This window comes from Armigeres subalbatus, unplaced genomic scaffold, assembly GCF_024139115.2.
Source record: "Armigeres subalbatus isolate Guangzhou_Male unplaced genomic scaffold, GZ_Asu_2 Contig656, whole genome shotgun sequence".
Classification (NCBI taxonomy): domain Eukaryota; kingdom Metazoa; phylum Arthropoda; class Insecta; order Diptera; family Culicidae; genus Armigeres; species Armigeres subalbatus.
The window spans coordinates 16,994-39,584 of record NW_026943431.1 but is presented as its reverse complement, the minus strand read 5'-3'; the positions used below and the strand labels follow the sequence as shown (position 1 = coordinate 39,584).

The 22,591-nt window shown below is 40.4% G+C and overlaps 1 protein-coding gene and 1 pseudogene across 1 annotated transcript; one reads left to right on the top strand and one right to left on the bottom strand.

The window, feature by feature from the left end:
* Positions 1–9,160: 9,160 nt before the first annotated feature.
* On the top strand, positions 9,161–11,626 carry LOC134204536 (MIP18 family protein galla-2-like). Its single transcript, XM_062679351.1, is given in 5 exon segments — positions 9,161–9,271; positions 9,337–9,463; positions 11,197–11,380; positions 11,382–11,406; positions 11,408–11,626. Coding segments are annotated over 4 exon segments (468 nt in total). The 5' UTR covers positions 9,161–9,271; positions 9,337–9,345; the 3' UTR covers positions 11,549–11,626.
* Positions 11,602–21,747, bottom strand: LOC134204537 (mitochondrial inner membrane protein OXA1L-like; annotated as a pseudogene).
* Between the last annotated feature and the right edge of the window lie 844 nt (positions 21,748–22,591).

Here is a 22,591-nt window from a genome sequence, read left to right as displayed (position 1 = left end):
CACGGCGCAAACCTATTGACTGCAGGCATGCTTGTTTCAAAATAAGGGAAGGTTGATAGGTGGGTTCGTGTGAAAATGTTTCTGTATCCCTAAACGAAAAGCTGAGTCAAAGTCACTGCATTGCACAGAAAAAAGATTGACACTGAATAAGCAATGAGATTTGGAGTTCAATATTGTTTAGTACTGTAATCAATAGAAATAATGCTAGATTTGCCATTGAAAGTTCAATGTCAAATCGGTTGATTGGCATTCGACCTTATAGAAAAAAATGGTATTGACTAAGGTGTGATTGTTTGTACAGCAGTGTGAAAATAAAACGTTGAGACACGTATCCTTCTCTACTTTTCCGTACACTAAGTGTGCCGAAGGGTTATGTATTCACATCGCAAACATTTTTGATAGAAGGTTCGGAGGACCTAGTGTCTTGACTCAGCTCTTTAATACTTTGTTTAAATTATTTTTCCGCATATCAAACGTTCCACTATTGGTAATGGAGGTTTGTGTATGTGTATCGAACTTCACGAATTGCATTGCGCGGCCGGTAATAAAGTTAATTAGTTCAGTGCGAGTTGGCTCTTGTTTCGGACGGTAGAACGATCGCGCGATTTGCCGAAATTTTGTGTTTTGCATTGCGTGGCCGGTAATAAAGTTAATTAGTTCAGTGCGAGTTGGCTCTTGTTTCGGACAGCAGAACGATCGCGCGATTTGCCGAAATTTTGTGTTTTGTTTTGTTTTTCCTCAGGACGGTTCGTAAGTAAATTGATGAATATATTTTATTATTTTTACAGCATAGGGAAACCGCCAAATGTTGAACGGCTAATTTTGTCGCCTATTATTTGAACCCCCATAAAGAATACGTGCGTTCAACAATGGGCAAAGAAATTAGCCGTTCAACGATGATGAAATACCTATTATTGACAAACGCTCTATATTGTCGAATAGAGCTCCTATTAATAACCTTTCCCACTAACACAAATTTTCCTTCCCGAGACATCTATGAAGGTAGTATGGGTTCCCTGCATCTTCACTAGTAGATGTTGAACTAACATTCCTTCCCTTCCTTCCGTGATTGTAAGGACGTGGCCAGGTATACAACTGCTACTGTATAGGAAAAGGTACTAATCCTAAGTACTAATTTGCGACAATATACAGTAGATTGCTCAATTGAGCATTGTATAGCCACCCACGATTTGTACAATCACATATGCTATGCTATGTGTATCGAACTTCACGAATTGCATTGGTGGTATTCAGGGCTGTTGCGGAAAAAATCATTTTTTGCCTGTTCTTGGATAATGGAAACGAACTGGAATGAGATCTGAATGAATCGATAGATGGATTTGTTTATTTTAATAATTTAAATTAACGTTCAACATTTTTTACAGACAAACAAAAAAGTTTATCTCTTGGCTCGTATTGTGGTTATTGTTCTTTTTGATATAGATAGGGATAAAGGTTTCAAAGTAACTCTGTTCTGCAAACTTTTTCTCTTAATCAATAATTGTTATATTAATAAATCTGAGATTTCCTTTGCATTTTCAAATTTAATTTTAAAAAGTTTCTTTTAGAAATCAGGTGAGTTGAAATTCCAATGGTCTCAGATTGATTTTTTTTGTGTCTTTATCAAGGAGACTTTCAGCCCAGATTGAATTTCTATTTCTAGGATTTCCAACTGAACCTTGGAGTTTAATTTTGTATGTTGCTAGTGTTTAACTTTCAAGATCCTTTTGAAAAAAACATTCCCAAACTTTTTCAAATGTTTGTAAATTTCTACTCGCATTGAAAGAATTAGTTTTATCGGTTATTAATGCAGCTCAACAGGATTTACTTCGACATCAAGGTTTTTTGTGTATCGCAAATTTCATCGGTGCTTCAGAATCTTGTCGCATCGAGGCAAATACAAGACTCTGAAAACGGCCTTACTGATTAAGGTGTGAAATAAGTTATGAAATCAAACAGGATAATGCTAACTCATGGTTTTTACTACAAGTGTCGCCGGTGTTGTACTTCATACAATAGTGCGGATTGATCGCAATCTTCCAGTAATCACTTTGTTTACTCACCAGGGAATGTAATGAGGCTCAGGGGGTGATGATGTTCCCTACATTCAGTGGTGGGATCTTCATGGCTTTTTCTGCTTACGGTGTACTAAGAACGCAAATTTTATCACAACAATTTTGAAAATAACTTTCTATCATGTAACGTCCAAAATAAAGCACCTGTTCACAGGAAAAGTGAAAGAACAAGAAACTCACGCTAACGTCAAAACAAACCCATCGCCAACTGTGATGATGTTTCGATTGGTTCACTTCACACTGCTGCTGCACTGCTTGCGCGCCAAAACATAAATCATGCAACATGAACTTGCTGTTGTAGGAGCTACTCAGTCAGATCTCAAAAGTAGGTAGGTACAGCGTTCCACAGCTGCTGCTTTTGCATTTCCAGTCGCCCGCCCATTCAAGGATTGTTGAACATAGCCGATTATCCACAGTCGCCACTTCGTGCATGGTACACAGGGTTGGTAGTAATATTCTTATCACTTTATTCGAATCACTAATGTGATGCCGAAGTGTATTTTAAGCTAAATAATTCCGATATATATATATATATATATATATATATATATATTCATGGTAAAATTAAAACTTTGAATATGTTCTTTTTCACGGTATCTGAAATTCTGATAGCGAAGATAATTCAAAAAAGCAACATTTCCATACATGCGTCTTCGTGATCTGTTCTTGATTTAGTCACAAGTTAGTTAAGGAGGGGCTTCGCCTATTTCTTTTTTCCTTCATGCTTTTTTAACGGAGCTTCGTCTGTGTGACACCCCATTTAACAAAACAACTCGCGACTAGCCCTGAGATCAAACGCCGGAACCATCAAGCTGCAATAGGTGTGCCGGCAGACCGACCGACATCCGACGTCCTTGGCGTGCTCGGCTGACGAAAACAAACCGCCTAAAACATTCAAAGTTCGATTGCACACTCCTACTTCAGAGTTTCGATTATCCTTTCGTTTATTGCTTAGATGCAGCGATGAAGGTAGGAGGACCAACGTTCAATTTAGGATTGATTGAATTTAGTTTATTTTCAATGTGTATCCTAGTTCTAGCCTTCACAACTGGAAACGCGACACAGCGATTGAGCAGCAGAGCACGAAAAGACACGGAGTGGGGATTTCGCGCCCATTCGACCGAAAAGATGAAATAGTTCTGGCGCCGGCGATGAAGATGGTAGACTTCAAGTTTTATATACCATTTATAAGTGGGCCTCGACTATAAATTTCTAGATTCATAATAATACTTATCATGACATTGCTTTCACATGCTTGTTGCTGGTATCGAACCATGTAATTCTATAAACAGCCCTCGGTGCATATCACAACCTTGGAGATTTGCCAGTAAAAACGATTAGTTCAGCTAGCGATGAGCATGACTTTAAATAATTTTAATTTAATTAAATAGATTATATTTGATTTGGAATATATTGATCTATCTGACCAATTGGAATTCATTGGGATACTTGAAAAGTTCATCATCATACATAAAGCACACGATCATATGGAGACGCATGGTGCATTTGGTTTATCAACTTCTTGGGACTGAACGTTTTTGTGCAAGCTCTTCACACATTTTTTTTCAAGGGAGAATACGTTTATGCGCACGTACACGTCTTAGTAGTTGCCAAGCTACTACACGTAAATGTACTGGAGTGTCGGACTCGACCAGTGAAGAGTAATACCTCGATTAAACTCCTTTGGGCTCCACCATCATTTCCCCAGGAACTGCCTCCCAGCATTACTTCTGAAATCCATATATCAGTTTGATCAAAAGCCAATTAAATACTTTCGGTTATTGATCAGCCGGGTTGAAAATTGATTACTATGCTTGAAAACTCGATTTGTACAATTGCGTTCGGTGGGGTTTGATCAAAAGATATTTTAGTTACTAGATAAAGACAAGGATGCGACAAGACAACGATCATTCAGTAATTTGCGTTCGATCATTTAGTAGTTTGTCAATAACTCATTACAAAAGCTGAATTTCAAAAAGTTTTGTTTGGTGGACTTCTATTGCGAAGGTTTTTGTACAACTCTGCCTAATAGTACGTTGTTTGAATTCCACTAAAAACGGAGTTCGAGCTTAGACTAAATGATAACAAAATTCCAATCATTTAGTTTAAGATACTGCAACTAGCGCTTTAACTCCGTTTATTTGTTTAATTCTAATAATAACGAACCATTAATACAAAGTTATGAATAAACCTTCCGCACTCTCATTGGACAGCACTAATACATGGAAATCTGAATGTATTCCACAGCAACATACTTTTTAAATATAGAAAGTAAATCCAGACTCGACAAGCATCAGTTTGAACATTAAACGTATAATTCGCGTTAAAAAGTCTTTCTTTTGAAACTAGTTGCGTAAACTAGTAAATTTAATCGAATTCAAACTTGTTGAAATTTTGCTGAGTTGTTTCTCATCTAGGAATTACCGTGAAATGATTTAGATCAATTCAAAAATTAGGAAATGGTGCGCAAAGCTTAGGTATTAATGGGACATTGGGACTAGCCTGTTCGGGCTCGCTTCTTTTTTCCACGCATTTGTTTTACGGAATTGCAATTGGCGTAATTCCTTTTAAAACAATTGTTGGGAGCCGCATTACCACCACCGTTTAATCTGTTGACAGCAGGATCGATCCAGCCGAGGCCTGGACGAAATTACCGAAGCCGGTAAGCTGGTAGCTGCACTGAGTTGATATCCAGGATATCGCGATTCAGTTGCGGAAAGGTTATGCTGGAACGCAGGTTAGTTCATTTCAGGTACCTGTGGCTGACGTCAGAAGGTGCTGCATAAGGCAAAGCTTTTGGAGCTGCTTGTGTCTCCAAGATGGAGCATAGAAGCAGTATACTAGGGTGTTAGATAATATTGTAGCGAGCCTAACTGGTCTTAAACCATTAGTTGTAGCAGGTGACTTCAACGCGGGGGCAGTGGATTGGGCCTCTTGGTTCACTAACGCTAGATGTCATATCCTGCTAGAGTCGCTAGCGGTACTGAACGTGGTCCTGATGAACGAGGGCCAAGCGTCAACGTTCAGAGGACCGAATGGCGAGTCATGCTTCGATGTGGCCGTCTGCAGCGCGGGATGGACGGTGGAGCCTGAAAGGAGGGTTCATGAATGGTATACTGCTAGTGACCATTTGCCATGACCATCATTTATGGTCAGCTATACCACCAACAGTGACCAACAGAACCACAAGGTGGGTCAGTAAAGCTGATATAGGATGGCGTACCTCGCAGTTCGACCCAGAACTGCTGGAAGAATCACTACTGTGGGAAAATCGGACTCTGATCCTTAGTGGTGATGAGTTATCCTATGTCCTAACACGAGTATGTGACGTGTCAATGCCCAGGAGGACTATGCCAACCGGCAATCGCAAACCGGTGCACTGGTGGACGAGCACGATAGCCGATCTTCGCAGAACCTGTCTTAGAGCTAAAAAGATGGTTGCGACGTGCTAGAACCAGAAGCGGACAGCTAGAAAGACGCCGGTGTTCCAAACAGCGAGCAGAGCTCTGAAATACGAAATCAAATGTTGTAAGAGGCCTGCTTCGAAGAGCTATGTAAGATGGCCAATAATACTCCATGGGGGATGCATACAGGATAGTGATAGCTGGGACCAACAGCACACCTCCTGAAAATCCCCAGCGATGTTAGCCAGGATCGTCGAAGGTTTGCTCCCGGACTGGCCCGCCATCGTACGAGTCAGTAAACGTGGTACCGCTAGCGACTAACGATGAGCTTATCGTCGTTGCAAGAAAACTTGAGCTAAACAAGGCACCAGGGCCGGATTGTATTCCCTAACCTGGTCATAAGCACGCGATTCTTGCCGCTCAGATATGTTCAGGAGCTGCCTCCAACGTTGCCTGGACGAAGGAAACATCCCAGATCGTTGGAAACGGCAGAAGTTGGTGCTATTGCCTGAGCCTGGGAAATCCCCAGGAGAGGCTTCGGCATGCAGATCAATTTGCCTACTCGACACAACTCGTAAGTTGTTAGAGAGGGTGATCCTGAATAGATTGATGGACTATACGGAGTGTGCTGGTGGCTTATCAAGGGTTCCGTAAAGGCCGTTCTACCATTGAAGCAATTCGGTCGGTAACGATAGCGCGTGGTTTGAATAGGAGAGGTATTAGGTACTGTTCATTGATTACACTAGATGTAAAAAATGCATTTAATAACGCTAGCTGGGCAGGATTCTGAAAAGCTATTTTCAGAACAGGATATTGTTAGTCGACACCAACGCTGGTCAGCAGTCGATCAGTATGACGGAGTATTACGCTTAAATCTCCCGGCTGGTGTGAAAATAGAAGGCTTTGCGGATAATGTAATCACATGTAATGCTAGAGGTCACCGGCGACACTCTCGACGAAGTTGAACTCAACTCAAGGAGGTTGGCGTTAGCACATCACAAGACTGAGATTGTTGTGGTGCATAACCACTAGGGTGGCTCAAATTAGTATGGGAAAAACTTTTTTCAATTTTTTTGATGGGCCGCCTTCTTATTCAGTTCTATTTGATGCCCTGATGCTCTGGACAAAATTTCAGCCAAATCGGTCAACGTTTGGGTGAACGTTGCTAAACTCGTTGGAAGTTTATATGCAAAAGTGTATACAGAAACATCAAAACCAGTGAATTGCAGTTGGACGGCACAACTTACGATGAAGAACATGATACTCATTCAGATCTTGAAAATTTAACACAGAATGTTATGCAGAAAATCGCTTGAGAAGATTAGAGTTTGCCCGGCTAAGCTATTAGCATTTTCTCTGAAGTGGGGTTTGAGCAAATTTCGTTTCTTTTTACCTTTGAAAATAAATTCACCCTTACAACACTCCAGTAAAATGCCAATATCTTTGCCTAACAAACTCTAATCTTCTCGCGGTTTCATAACATTCTGTATTAAGAACTGGATGAAATATCATGATGATCGTAAATTGTGCCGTCTAACTACAAATCACTCATTTTTGGATGTTTCTACATACATTTTTCCATATAATCTAGCACCTAAACGTGACCCATTTAAATTTGTCCAAAGCATCAGGGTTAATTAGAACCGAATAAAGGCGGCCCATCAAAAATTTGAAAAAGTGTTTCTTGAGCCACCCTAATAACCACCATGGGTTGCAGCAAGCGAGGAAAAACGTAGGGACCTGCACAGTTAACTCCATGAGGTCATTAAAGCATCTGGGCGTGATAATCTACGATAAGCTCAATTTTACGAGCCACGTCGGTTATGTATGCCAAAGGGCTTCATTGGCAATAAAATATTTATCACGAATGATGTCCAACGGATCGGCGGTGCAAAGTCAGGTGCGTAGGCTTATAGCGGGTGTAGCATTGTCTATTATCCGATGCTGGGATGATGCCGATAGACATACTTCTGTAGAAAGATCTTCAGCGCTACAACGACAGGGACTCGGTGCAAGTGCGACGTGTGAAGAGAGCAGCTTCGTTGCTCAAATGGCAAAGAGCATGGGACAATGCAGTCAAATGTCGTTGGACAAACAGACAAGGATGGTCAGGTCAACTTCCACCTATCACAGGTGTTGTCTGAACATGGCTGCTTTAAAGTTTCTGCATAGGTTCAGGTTCGCAGATTCTGCGGAGTGCCGGAATGTGTAGATGAGGTAAAATCGGAAGAGTATGTGATGTTTGCATGCCCGCGATTCGATGTTGAACGCAATGCCATGCTGCTTGTCAGCGGCATGGATACAACGGACAACTTCGTTGATAGGATGTGCCAGGAAGAGGTTATATGGAATGCGGTGAACACAGCGTCACAACAGATTATGTCGAAACTACAGCGCTAATGGCGTCTTGAACAAAACCAGCAGCTGTAGTAGAGACTACTGTGATGTAGTGAACACCATGCTCACCCCAACAGCAAAAATGTCGCGGGTGGGCTGCGGGGACCTCCGTATGTAAATATAGAGGTCATTGCGGTTCACGCGTGGCGTTGTTATCCAGTGCTTGTCTCCAATGTGAATGTTATTTCAACTCGTCTATATACGGCTTCAAGCTGAATATGTGTGCTATACATATGATCAAGAACTTCTATTTAATTCTTTCACCAGCAAATCTGTCGAATCTATTCATCTGTTTTTGACGTGCCTGCACAACTACTTTACAGCATGTTACACATTTTTTTTCTCAATCTTTACTAAACCATTCAGTAATATAATTCGCTTCAATGGCGCTTATTCAGTTTTTTTAATCTGTTAAATAATAAAACTTATTACAGCCACTGAATTCAATTTGAATAAATTTTATTTGAGAGGAGAGTAAATTTCAGAGTTTATTGATTTTTTTTTTTTGAAAACTGAAATCGATTTTGTTGCTATCTAGATTCGAACTCCTGGTCTCCTGATTCAATGGCTGCTGCTCTGTCATCACCGTCACTTTGATATATGTAAATAAAAAAGAAAATTATGGAAGTGCTTCTTCGCATACCCCATAGGTTGTTTTACTAACGCTATTTTCAGTTTCATGCTGTATAAACGTTAGAAAAAGGCCTAAATGCTGCTTTTAGCACATAAGCTTAAAAATTATACTTTAAACATTATTTCAACTATTATTCAAACATCTATCAGCATGTTCTGTTGGCTTTTATGCATCATCAATCGCTGAAATTGTTTTTAGGCAGCATTTTCTCGACCTGCATACAGTAGCATCTGCTGCTAATCGTTTAACAGTAACCATCAACAGAAATATTGCCTCTAAATGGCTTGTTTTCTTACACTATCCGCTAGCATCAACGACAGCGCTTTGTCAGTTGCTATAAGGATTTTGGTTTTAGTGGGTCGGGTGATCCCATCCCCACACTTCCTGAGTTAACCTCCTCAGGTATCTGTTTGCAGATTTCCGTTTACCCTTGCTAAAAAAAAGGATCGATCATTTAGAGATGCTTTCTTTTGTGCTTTCACTGTATGAATATGAACAACCATGCGTCTCCCTTACCTGTTTTACTAATTTTACTGAACTTATGGGCTGTGCTTTCGATGGTTGAGTCGAATTCGTAACTCTCGTAAAAAGCTCTGTCCTACTGTGCCGCTGCAACAATAGCGAACATGTGAGTGAAGGTCATTAGAAACGTCAAAATTGAATAACAAACAAGTCGCAAAAATAATTAGCTTTTGTTTGGATTTATTTGTTATCTGTGAATCCAAATATTGAATTTAATTCTATCCTAGGCATTTAATCTGGTAAATGTAATTTTATTTAATAGTCAGAAACATTTGGAAAACTCATTTGACTTATTCTATTGCAGAGTGTTGCTATGACTGAGCTGGAGAACATAAATCCCCATGTGTACCGCAAGTGCGAAGACCGAAGGCTCACTAAAGATGATGAAAATGACGATGTCGTAGATCTGTTTGACGAGCGGGAGATTTTTGGTAAGTTTAGTTCCTAAATCTTTAGCAGCAAACTTAATAACATAGGGGGAGATCCCCCAGCGTCGGACACCTCACAAAATAGGACACTTCTTAAGGTCTCTCGACTCTCCACCATCTTAAGTACAAAATAAATCTATTGAAAAATCCTTCACCTGCAAGGAATATCAGATTATGTTGTAAAACATTGTCTCTTCTTCATTGGCATTATACCCCCATTGGAACTTTGCCGCCTCGCAGCTGTTCATTAAGCACTTCCACGGTTATTAACTGCAAGGGTTCTAAGCCAAGTTACCATTTTTGCATTCGTATATCATGAGGCTAACACGATGATACTTTTATGCCCAGGGAAGTCGAGACAATTTCCAATCCTTTGTAGCCGCACATCTTATCCTTGTAAAACTTTGTACAAAATTTGAAATTGAACGAAAATGTCAAAAAATTTCATGTTTCGCTATGCTTTAGAAGGTTTGAATGAGCAACATTAAAATCAATCGAATAAATTCTGATTATGTAGAGATTGTTTAAGACACTATAGTGTCTTTAGAGATGGTCAATATTACCCATATTTAAAATAACAATCATGATTTTGTTAGACAAACAATGCACCTAACTGTGTTGCAAAAGTTCAACTTTTGGCAAGTCAATTGAATTCAACTGAGTTGTTCAACTTACTTGCCCTTTCAATAGCGTAGCATTAGAGTTTTTCGTTAAATTGCTTATGTATCCGGCACTGGGGGATCTTTCCCTTTTGTTTGATTTGATCCGTAATTCAAATTCTATTATGATCAGGAAAAAGTTTGTTATAGATGTCTTCTAAATTTTTATTAGTTATTCATGTTAGTTTTAGAAAATTGTCCATTTGACCCCAAAAATTCAAACTGCTAACTGGCTTCGACAATTTTTGTTCTACTCCATTGAGTCTTTACATCTTGACTTTAATTGATTAGAATTTACATAAATGAACTATTCAACCAGTTTAATTTGATGATGAGCTTGATAATAGTTGAAAGCAGTTTAACATGGTGAAATCTCGCTTAACTTTTCAAAAGGACCTAAGTAACATTTTTTTCATGATTTAATTTGAAAAGCGCAATCAACAGAACAACATGAAATCTATTGATTGGAGTGTTCAAATTAATTCATGAAAAAAATGTTACTTAGGTCCTTTTGAAAAGTTAAGCGAGAAATACTCAATAATGTACATACTCACATCTGAGTTTTCAGAACATAGTAAATTAAACATCCATGTCGGGTGGTCCAATACCCGGAAAATAGGCAATTACTTTGATTGAACTACTCAATTTAATTGAAATAAAATTTAATTGTCTCAAAAAACATTAAATTTTGTGGGGCCCTCCTTAGCCGTGCGGTAAGACGCGCTGTTAATAACTGTGGTTTTATTAAGTTTTATTTAGCTGTTATGTTTTCAGAAGCTAAAATCTATTTCTAGGCTTGTTACCATCCACCCACATTGGTCAAAATGGTACATATGTTAAAAAAAAACAGCTTCGGCAAATGTTTTGCATTTTTTGCAATTGATGCGCATGCAAAACATGCAACAAAATAGAACCAACAACTAAGCAATTGATTTTTACACTTACTTACACATAAAGTTTGTTTGAACCAAAGATGAAATAAATAAATTTAGTAAATTTAGCAAACTTAATTCTTGCCTCATTCGAGTATCAAATTTATTCTGTATTATTAATCAAATATGAACCAAAAACCCGCAGATATCATTCGCAACATCAACGACCCGGAGCATCCGCTAACGCTGGAAGAGCTGCATGTCCTGGAGCAGAGCCTGATTAAGGTGGACAACGAAAAGAACACCGTCAGAGTGCTATTCACTCCGACGATACCGCACTGCAGCATGGCGACATTGATTGGACTCTCCATACGGGTCAAGTTGCTGCGAGCTGCCTCCGCGATTCAAAGTTTCCGGTGGAGATCAATCCGGGAACGCACGCTTCGGAGAATGCCGTCAACAAACAGCTGGCCGATAAGGAACGGGTTGCCGCCGCCCTCGAGAACTCGCATCTGATTGAAGTTATCAACCAGTGCATTGCAGTTCCGTTGCAGTGAGGACCGCATTGGCATGGGGTGTTTCGTTTTAAGCTATGACAGTTTATGGAAAATAATACACTACTTGTTTTTATTTTATTCTTGGCATTTTTAATACAATATTACACAGTAGTTCATTCAAAAGGCTTGCAGGTCTACCGTTTCTTTGCACTGATGGTGTTGCTGGGCCGTGGTGTAGTTGGGTCATATTTGTAGGTCTTTACTAACGGTCCCTTGCCTGCTTTCTGAAAAGAAATTTCGTCCATTCGAGCTCGTTCCTCCAGTTCACGAGTGATTTTCATATTGGTCCAAGCTAGAATAAAATATGATACGATTAGTGGGCGGTTGCTCCTACACCAGATCTAAAATAAAAATTGGTACTACTAATCCATTCAGAGCTAGTAGCGGTTGTAGGGATTAAAAGTCACTAATAGTGACTAAAATAATAAAAATAGTGGACAGAAAGGGGCTCCCAAATTTAAGTATTTCTTTTAAATTTATTTATACAGTTGTTGTAAAGGTACATTAAAAATACAATGGTACTCAATTTTCGAGCCATGAATTTCAATCGCACCGTACCAGCCACAATAAAACGGGTTAGCCGAAAGATTCATGGATACCCTGAAGAGAAGTCTTGGCAAAATTTTGTCGGGAGGAGAAGAATTGGAAAAAGCACTCACTCAGTACCTTTTTGCACGTATACCGTTCGACTCCAGCGGAACAATATACAATACACTGGATTCTGTTTACAATATACAATACACTGGATTACGATTTACATTTTCTCAATTTTCCACTCATCCTAAATGTTTAACGTATATAAATTATCATGTGATTTTTCTTTGATTTATTCTGGATTTTTTGAAACATGTTGCGAAGAGTTTGGTGGCAAATTGAAGTCACACGATCAAAAATACGAGCGAAAAAAAATCGTGTAAAAACAAAATCCTGTGTATATCAAAAATTAAAATTTTGAGAAATGTCTCCTCTCCTGTTGCTGAGAACTAGAATTAAAAAAAAAACACTAATAAACTTTAAAAAAATATATCCTTCACCAGCTGGGGCCATGGCCCCCCTAGACCGGAACTCTATTAACGCATATGGAAATGAACGAAAGTATGTGTCGCAGTAGATCCATCCTGAGAACTCGCACACCGTTCAATATTCCAGGGTGCTTCCACGTCTCATTTCTAATGGAGATTACCTCCCCATATTTTAACAGGTCGTGCAACCGGACGATCACAGACTCACAATCAATATACATCAGGATTCGAAATTCTTTCCCCACACAAAGCATTGATCTCTTTCCATTATGCTCAGCTTGGTACCGCAAAGCAGTTTCTTTGTCCTTCATTTTAATTAGCACACAGTTACGACTGCACTGGGTCATTACCAAGATTTGGGAGGAGGAAGTTTTGCCGCAGGAGTGGATGGAAGGTGTCGTGTGTCCTATCTACAAAAAGGGTGATAAGCTGGATTGTAGCAACTACCGCGCAATCACATTGCTGAACGCCGCCTACAAGGTACTCTCCAAATTTTATGCCGTCGACTAGCTACCAATTGCAAGGGAGTTCGTGGGGCAGTACCAGGCGGGTTTTATGGGTGAACGCTCCTCCACGGACCAGGTGTTCGCCATTCGCCAAGTACTGCAGAAATGCCGCGAATACAACGTGCCCACACACACCATCTATTCATCGACTTCATAGCCGCATATGATACAATCGATCGGGACCAATTATGGCAGCTAATGCACGAAAACGGACTTCCGGATAAACTGACACGGTTGATCAAAGCGACGATGGATCGGGTGATGTGCGTAGTTCGAGTTTCAGGGGCATTATCGAATCCCTTCGATACCCGCAGCGGGTTACGGCAAGGTTATGGTCTTTCGTGTCTGCTATTCAACATCGCTTTGGAAGGGTAATACGAAGAGCAGGGATTAACACAGGTGATACAATTTCAATAAGTCCGTCCAGGTATTTGGCTTCGCCGACGACATAGATATTATGGCACGTAACTTTGAGAAGATGGTGAACGCCTACATCATACTGAAGAGGGAAGCCAAGCGGATCGGACTAGTCATCAACACGTCGAAGACGAAGTACATGATAGGAAGAGGTTCAAGAGAAGACAATGTAAGCCACCCACCGCGAGTTTGCATCGGTGGTGACGAAACCGAGGTGGTAGAAGAATTTGTGTACTTGGGCTCACTGGTGACTGCCAAAAATGATACCAGCAGAGAAATTCGGAGACGCATAGTGGCTGGAAATCGTACGTACTTTGGACTCCGCAAGACGCTTCGATCGAATAGAGTTCGCCGCCGTACCAAACTGACTATCTACAAAACGCTCGTTAGACCGGTAGTCCTCTACGGACACGAGACCTGGACGATGCTCGTGGAGGACCAACGCACACTTGGAGTTTTCGAAAGGAAAGAGCTGCGTACCATCTATGGTATGGTGCAGATGGCGGACGGTACGTGGAGCAGGCGAATGAACCACGAACTGCATCAGCTGTTGGGAGAACCATCCATCGTTCACACCGCGAAAATCTGACGACTGCGGTGGGCCGGGCACGTAACCAGAATGTCGGACAGTAACCCGGTGAAAATCGTTCTGGACAACGATCCGACGGGCACAAGAAGGCGAGATGCGCAGCGGGCAAGGTGGATCGATCAGGTGGAAGATGACTTGCGGACCCTCCGTAGACTGCGTGGTTGGCGACGTGAAGCCATGGGCCGAGCCGAATGGAGAAGACTCTTATATACCGCACAGGCCACTTCGGCCTTAGTCTGAATAAATAATAATACAGTTATGACTATTATGTAACTTTATACTCGTTTATTGGATGGATATTAATTCCACTCTCCAGAAATTGCTGAACTTTACTAGCGTCCGAACGAATAGGGAGGACGCTAAAGTCAACCACTATAGTTTTTCGCAAATCAGAGGGAGCAAGAGAAAAACGTCTAACGTATGCACTGGTTGGCTATCGACTGAGAAAGCGTTTTTATTGGACGGATTGGAATCAAGCGTAAGGGTTGCGGATGAAATATCGACATCATTTGTTACCTTAGATGGTTTGAAGCAGGGTGATGCACTCTCGAATCTACTGTTCAATATAGCGCTCGAGGAGGCGATTCGGAGAGCTGGTGTGCAAAGAAGCGGTACCATTATCACAAGATCGCATATGCTCATGGGATTTGCGGACGATATCGATATTATCGGGATTGATCGCCGTGCCGTGGAAGAGGCTTTTGCGCCTTTTAAGAGGGAGACAGCGAGGATTGGACTCACGATCAATACCAGCAAAACGAAGTACATGGTCGCTGGCAATCAACGTGGGTTCATTAGTGGTGGTGGTAGCGAAATGGTGCTGGATGGTGAAAAATTTGTAGTTGTGGAAGAATTTGAGTATCTTGGAACATTAGTGACGTGCGATAATGATGTTACCCGCGAGGTGAAAAGGCGTATTGCAGCTGCAAATAGGGCATATTACTGACTTCGTAACCAGCTTAAGTCCCTTAGTCTGCAAACGAAAACAAAACTCGCGCTGTATACTACTCTGATTCTTCCGGTGGCTTTATACGGCCATGAGACATGGACGTTAAAGGAGGCTGATCGGAGAGCTCTCGGAGTGTTTGAGCGTAAGGTGCTGCTGACAATACTCGGCGGTAAACAGGAGAACGGTATCTGGCGGCGTCGCATGAATCACGAATTGTACCAGGTGTATAAAGGGCTGGATATTATTAAGCTTATTCAACACGGCAGACTACGGTGGGTTGGTCACGTTGTTCGTATGCCGGAAGAACGTCAAGCAAAGATAATATTTAGTAGAGAACCCGGAAGAGGCCGCAGGCTTTGTGGAAGGCCGCGTACACGATGGCTTTTTGCAGGTGAAGAGGACCTGAGGGCGCTCAATGTTCAGGGCGACTGGAAGCGATTGGCCCAGGATCGAATCCAGTGGAGAAGGATACTCCCTTTGGCGTAGGTTCATCGAAGAGCTGTAGCCCATCAAGTAAGTAAGTATATAGCTATTGCTAAACCGGATCGCCTTGGAATCAATGGTTCTCTCTTGCGGTGGTTCCAGTTGTATTTAACCGGTCGCAGCCTTACCGCGTTTATTGCAGATCACATTTATTGTCTAAAGTCGTTGTACTGTTGCCTGACTCGTTCCGTTTTGGAGTCCTGCTTGGTCGTCTGGTCTCACCTATATAATAATGGCGCCGAAAGAATTGAATCCGTCCAGCATCGTTTTCTGAGATTCGCATTGCGCAGATTACCGTGGCAAAGCCCCTTCCGTCTTCCAAGCTATGAAAGCCGTTGCCGTTTGATTGATCTGGAACCCCTTTCCGTCCGCCGAAGCACAACGAGGACATTACTGATAGCAGATCTACTACAAGGACGACTCGACTGCCCTTCTCTTCTGGAACAAATTAACTACCACGTGCAACCCCGATCCCTTAGGAATAGTTCGATGTTCAGGGCTCCTATGCATCGAACGAACTACGGTATGTTCGGTGCTATCGGCGGTCTTCAAAGACTATTCAACAGAGGTGCATCTCTTTTTGATTTTAACTTGTCCCGTCAACTAATTCGCGAAAGGTTCAGTTCTTTTTTAGGAATAGTTGATAATGATACTTGACCATATAATGTAATTTCGCATTTTGTAATTAATTATAAGTAAGCATTATTGGGGCCCAGTGGCGTAACCAGAAAATTGGTCTGGGGGGGGGGTGGGGGGTTTTCTGAACATTTTTTCTACGAAAAAAAAAATTTCTTCTAAAAATTTTGTCTCTGGGGGGGGGGGTTTATACCCAAAACCACCCCCGTGGCTACGCCACTGTTGGGGCCAATACAGCCTGTTGATGTATCATATAAACAAATAAATAAACAAATACGTATTTGGCACTTACATCGCGACCAGACGTAAGTGCTGCTGTGAATTTCTTTAATCTGCTCCATCTGATGTCACTTGAAACACATATTACGCTACCTGAAAGGAACCATCAATCTATGTTTGGTTTATCGTCAGGAAAAAGAAGTACAGCCGCTTATAGGATACGCCGAAGCCGACATGGGCAATGACACAGATGATCGTCGATCCATATCCGTAAATGTATTTCAAGTGGTTGGAAGTACCGTCTCGTGGATGACTAGAAAACAAGCAACTGTGTCGCTTTCATCAACGGAGGCCGAATACATTTCTTTGAGTCAAGCTGCATGTGATGCCATTTGGCTCAAAAACCTGCTCGAGGAGCTTGGAGTTGCATTCATTCAACCAATACCACTGTTCGAGGACAATCAAGCTTGCATCCGGATTGCTGAAGAACCAAGGAATCACAAACGAATGAAACATATCGACATTCGATACAACTTTGTTCGAGAGAAAATTCATAAAGGTTTCTTCAAAATACTCTACAAGCCAACATCCGAGCAAGTCGCTGATCTTTTCACAAAGGGTTAGCTAAAGGACAATTCGAATATCTACGGAACAAGCTGGGACTATTCGGTTGAGCGGAGGTGTTGAGTTGATCATGTCTTTAATAGCAACTTAATTGTTAGATACGCAATATGCCATGATTAATAAAATTTTCATTTCTGTTAATTCTACCTAGTCTTCCGTTCAATAAAGACGTGTTAACGCATAGCTCTGCCTATTTTGTTATATACAACACGGCAGACTACGGTGGGCTGGACACGTTGTTCGTATGCCGGAAGAACGTCAAGCAAAGATAATATTTAGTAGAGGACCCGGAAGAGGACGCAGGCTTCGTGGAACACCGCGTACACGATGGCTTTTTGCAGTTGAAGAGGACCTGAGTGCGGTCAATGTTCAGGGCGACTGGAAGCGATTGGCCCAGGATCGAGTCCAGTGGAGAAGGATACCTCATTCGGCGTAGGTTCAACGAAGAGCTGTAGCCCAACAAGTAAGTAAGTTTACAGCAGCAACGTAATGCTTCTTTGCATTATATTGAAAACAAGGAACTTAAAGATCTCCTTCAAATTAACTATCTAACGAACTTTTAATATCCTCTGGAACTGAAGTGATGAGGGCACACATTGGGCTTACAAACTCGACCGACAATGGATCACACCAACCTGATCAGCTTAGTGTGTATTAGATGTATAAGTGGCTCTTCCCTATGGAAGAAACTTTTTTAAATTGCATTAAAATACTGATACTGTTTAATATTTTCAGTATACTAATAAACATATACTTAATCGAAACTTTTCAAACAAAAATATACTTAAGGTACAGTGGGGTTGTTACGACTATTAGTAACAAAGCAGGTTCCGGAAATTTAACAATTCGTTTATTCTGCGTCGATGTAGATAAAGAGCGAGGTTAAATTTTCCCTAAAATATGAGATGAGTTACATGGCTGATTTCATACATAATTTAGGGGTTCTTACGTTTAGTATTCGCGGAATATCATACCGTCTCACAAGCTACAGGACTCACTGATCAGTGGACCAAATCTAATCAAATTGATTATGAATTAATTACAAAGATGAACATAATTCCAATTCAATTAAGTTACCCCTTTAGAAATATTTAATGAACTAATTGTTGTAACTCGTGCCCTCAACTAGATGTAATAATAGGCTAGTATCTGTAATACAAAAGCGTTCATTTCATCAATCTTCAGTTCATGCTAGTTTTAACTCACCGTTTTTATACTATTTTTAGGAAACAATTAAGTAAATAACTCAAATTTCTAGAAACTTCTATTAAATTCTCGTTGAACAACTTTTGATAATGATTTGCAAGTTCTTATAGCGTATTGTTCTTATCGTAGCTGTCAAACGTGCCTGTCACTCTTTTCAGGGTTGGATGTGTCCATATTACTAGAGAGGCTAATAAGCCATTTTATAGAAAGCTCAAATGACAGGAGACCAAATACTAATATTTACATTTTACAAGGAACATTTGCGAAAATGAAATGAAATGATGATGATGATGACGAAATGATGATGGTTTACATGCAAATTTACCAAAACAAAGACCGAGCCCTCCACTCAAAATTTCGATCAGCTGTTCGAATCTGTCTCATAAAATGGCTTATTGCCGAGAGGAGTAACAGGGGTAAGTGGTAAATGGGGTAAGTGAAAAAAACGCAAGTATTTCACTGATGAAGCACAGAATTATTCAATTTCACTTCACAATCATACAAGGCCATTCAAATCAATGCGTTGAATAAGTAAAACATGAAATAATGAACCATTTCAACATGCGAGAGTAAAAATTTATTAACCTTTCAAGTTTATCTTTTGCACAAGTTGTTTTGCGTGTCAATAAATACAAATATTTTTTTATGTTGGTTTCCATAATACATTCAATTAGTGCATTGATAAGTTGGTTTTCATTGTAGTTTTGAATTCCAGCCTCAAAAATATTGATATGAACATCAAAAATTTTGAAAAAATATTTTATTGCTTTGCCTGTTTTTTACCATGGGTGGGGCAAGTGAAAATTTTCCGACACTGAATGCATTTCTTTATTTTTCCAAACACAAATAATTTCTAACAAGCGTATATAAACAAATGATACCAATTCGAACTCATTCGAAGGCTTTTGGTTATTAAATTGATACGTGGTAATACTAAATCAGGAACCCAAAGAGCCCAGTGTTTTAAATAATCCATGTTTGATAAATAATTCGTGAAAAAATGTTATTTATATAGCTTAAACACAAGAATCACTACTATTGCAAATATATCAACAATTATGATTTATTTAGTTGAAATTTATAAAAAAAATACATTGTTAATGTAGACTCTTCTACTGAAATCATAAGTGGATTGTTAATGAAACACAATATGATTCCAGGTTTGATGAATATTTCAAAGATAATTTCTCTGCATTATCGCCAAGGTTTATTATCTTACTATAAACCTGAAATAGAAAGCAGTGTTAGACACTAATGGAGATGAGATATTAGATCTCAAAAAATTCAAGTAAAGAAAACATAAAAATCATTTAATGGAGGCACTCTAGTGCCCTTTGACTTTCATGAAGTGTCAAAAAGCATCACAACAGATCACAGTTATGTTCTATTCAGTATAATTATCATTTGCATGAAATATATGAACAGAAAATGTGTTCTTATATTGAAAAATCCTTTTTTTAAATTATTTTATTTTACCCCACATGTGGGGCAAGTGAAAAATTTAAACCGATTTTTTTGTTTTCCAAATATTTTGTGTCCTAAAAGTATTTTTCAAAGATCTTGTTCGCAGGCATATAAAGATTGGATAGATGATTCGTTATGTCATAAATATGATCAATTTCAATATTATATTCAACTTTTATGACTTGGTGAACTTTATGTACGATTTCCTTTACCCACTTGCCCCACTGTACCTTATCAAGTTTTGCAACTTTACCGAAAAAATATTCGGTTTAACAGCAGTCAAGCAAATGATGAATGATGACTAAAATTGAACTCAAATTCCCAGAAAGAATGCTTACACATAATAAGTGTACGATTCCTAAATGAAAAATTATCTAACCTTACAGAAGTGCTATCTGTGGCTTCTAAACCTATATAGATTCCAGTAAAGTTTTACCAGTAATAATTTTTTTATGTTTGACCCAACTAAAAGTCTCCCAAAACTTCGGGAGACATTTTTTTTAATCGCAGTTGTAACAGTTTGCGACAAGCTCATTTTGCGTTTTTTTTACAATTGTCAGATCTTTATTGCAAACTTTGCTGAGAATTTGATCAAAATAGTTTGTTCAAAATAAATAATTTAAAGGACAATGTTTAATTCTTAAAAAATGTGTTGTTCAACTCAATCTAAATGTGAGCATTTACTTCATTCAAGTATTCTTACTCCCCACTCGTAGAATTAGCCCAATTCAATCATTTGATTTTTAAAATGTTGGTTGAATAAACATGGAAACTTACAATCTTTTATTCCCTCGGTGAATTTCTTCTTTTTGATGGGCAACGTTTCCGGCTTATGCGTCACCAATCGGTCAATATTGAAGTAATCGCGCACTTTGGGAATTCTCAGGAAGCCTACTTGCAGCAGCGAGAAGAAATTGCTGCATGCCCAGTAGCAGAGAATCGCGCCGGGGAAGTTGATTGTGAAGGGAAAAATGAACAGCGGCATCGCCCTCAGCACGTATCGGACCGTCTGCATGTTTTGGGCGGACATTCGCGCGCTGTCCGTGCCCAGTTCGATGGTCAAAAACATGGTAATGCTGGTAATCACCGGCAGTGCGTAGAACTGGTCGCAAACAGTCAAATCGGTGAACCAGAAAAGTCCTCCGTCACGCATCGACTCCACGGGTGTGTTGGCCATCTGCCTGAGTCCCATGAAAAACGAGATGAATATGGGAGCTTGTGCCAACGGAACCAACATATTCTTCAGTGGGTTCAAATTCTTCTCCTTCATGAAGGCCACCATCTCCTGAGCATAGCGCGCTGAATCTATGGCGTTGCCGGCCTGCCGAGCTTCTGTCATTTTCAATTGCAGCACTTGCATCTGGGGCATGTGGTTGTTCATTTTGGCTGCATTACGCTGACTGGCAATCACCAGGGGAAACAGGATCAACCTCACACAAATGGTTCCAATAGCGATCACTCCCCACCAGGGCAGATCACAGCCAACGTGGAGGAATTCCATGCAATTCTGAACGATTCCTACTGGGGTCCAACCACCCAGTCCAAGCGAAGCAAACGTAGCTTCACCATTGGAAGCGATACTGGACACTAGGTCAGTGACTTCCGGCGCTGCCGGAATTGGAGGTGGTTCTGGTATTGTGTCAAGCGCGTTCTTCGCAACATCGTTGGTGCTGATGTTACGAACCAGAATCGCAGCTGTGATTGGATTGATGGATTTGAGGTGGAGTTTTGTGTTTTCCACTTAGAAGTTTATTACGATTTTCGCATGCGATGTGATAACTCGGTTAGACCCTGCTATGGTGACCAACTCCTACAAATTGATAACAAAATTGTGGATTTATGAAACAAGGAAAATTTCCACCAGATATTACCTGAACTAAGCAGTTTCTCCCGCCGATTGAATTTCTAACCAATAGTTTACCAGCTAGCGATAACATTTTACGTAACTTAAATTGATTTGAAGTGAATTTTTAATAAAAATTTAAGATTTTTCCGAAAATTCTTTCGACCGCTCCAGCAGTAATCACGCAACCAAAACAATTTGTCGTTCGTCGTGCGGCTCGTCGGTGAGCTGTCAAACAGTAGAAACAAAAGAGGGGAAGTGGCACACTGAAACAAAACAACCTCGGACGGACACGAATACAAACGGCAGAGCTTTGACAACGTTATGAGACGTTACGTTTCGACATATGCTTTGAGTGGGCGGAAAGTGGGTGGTAAATATGAAAATCAAACTACTTGTGGTTTTTGCTGGTCTAGCAAAGTATTGTCGCGCTCTTCTTAAACGCTCAACTCTTCGCGGTGATAACGCGCAAGCAAAGAGTGCGCAACAACGCTTGCCAACGCTCTTTACACAGGGTGTGAGTCTGTGCTGTTTAATTTAATAAGCCGCCGAATGGGGTTGACATAGTTGAATAGCCGCCGTTATTATGCAAAGTAAATGGGCGCGCTCAGCGCAATTCAACGGAAGGCTGATTGAGATGATCACGATCTGAGTGTTTTATCTTGGGATGCATAATATTATGCATCCCAAGATAGCTCAGATCGTGATCATCTCAACCTGAACGCTGGAGCACTGCCATTACTTGCACGGCGTTATCACCGCGAAGACGCTGCTGAATGACGTTTAGAACGCGACAATATTTAAATCAACATGATCGCCGCGCGGACTTGTAAGAACGCATACAGTTGGATGAGGGAAAGGAAAAATATGTCTTAGCTAAGGGGCGGTACACTTTATTTTCCTGGGTTTTTCAGCCCCTTCCCTCCCCCTTTGTAAGATATTTCCCATACAACTTTTTTTGACCTAGAAAATAAATTCATAACTTTTAAATAATTGAGAACATAGTTTTTGAAAATCCACAGAAAAAACTACTTCACCTGGTAGCACTTTGTCTCCATCATTTCGATAAGACAGTTGTGATTCCT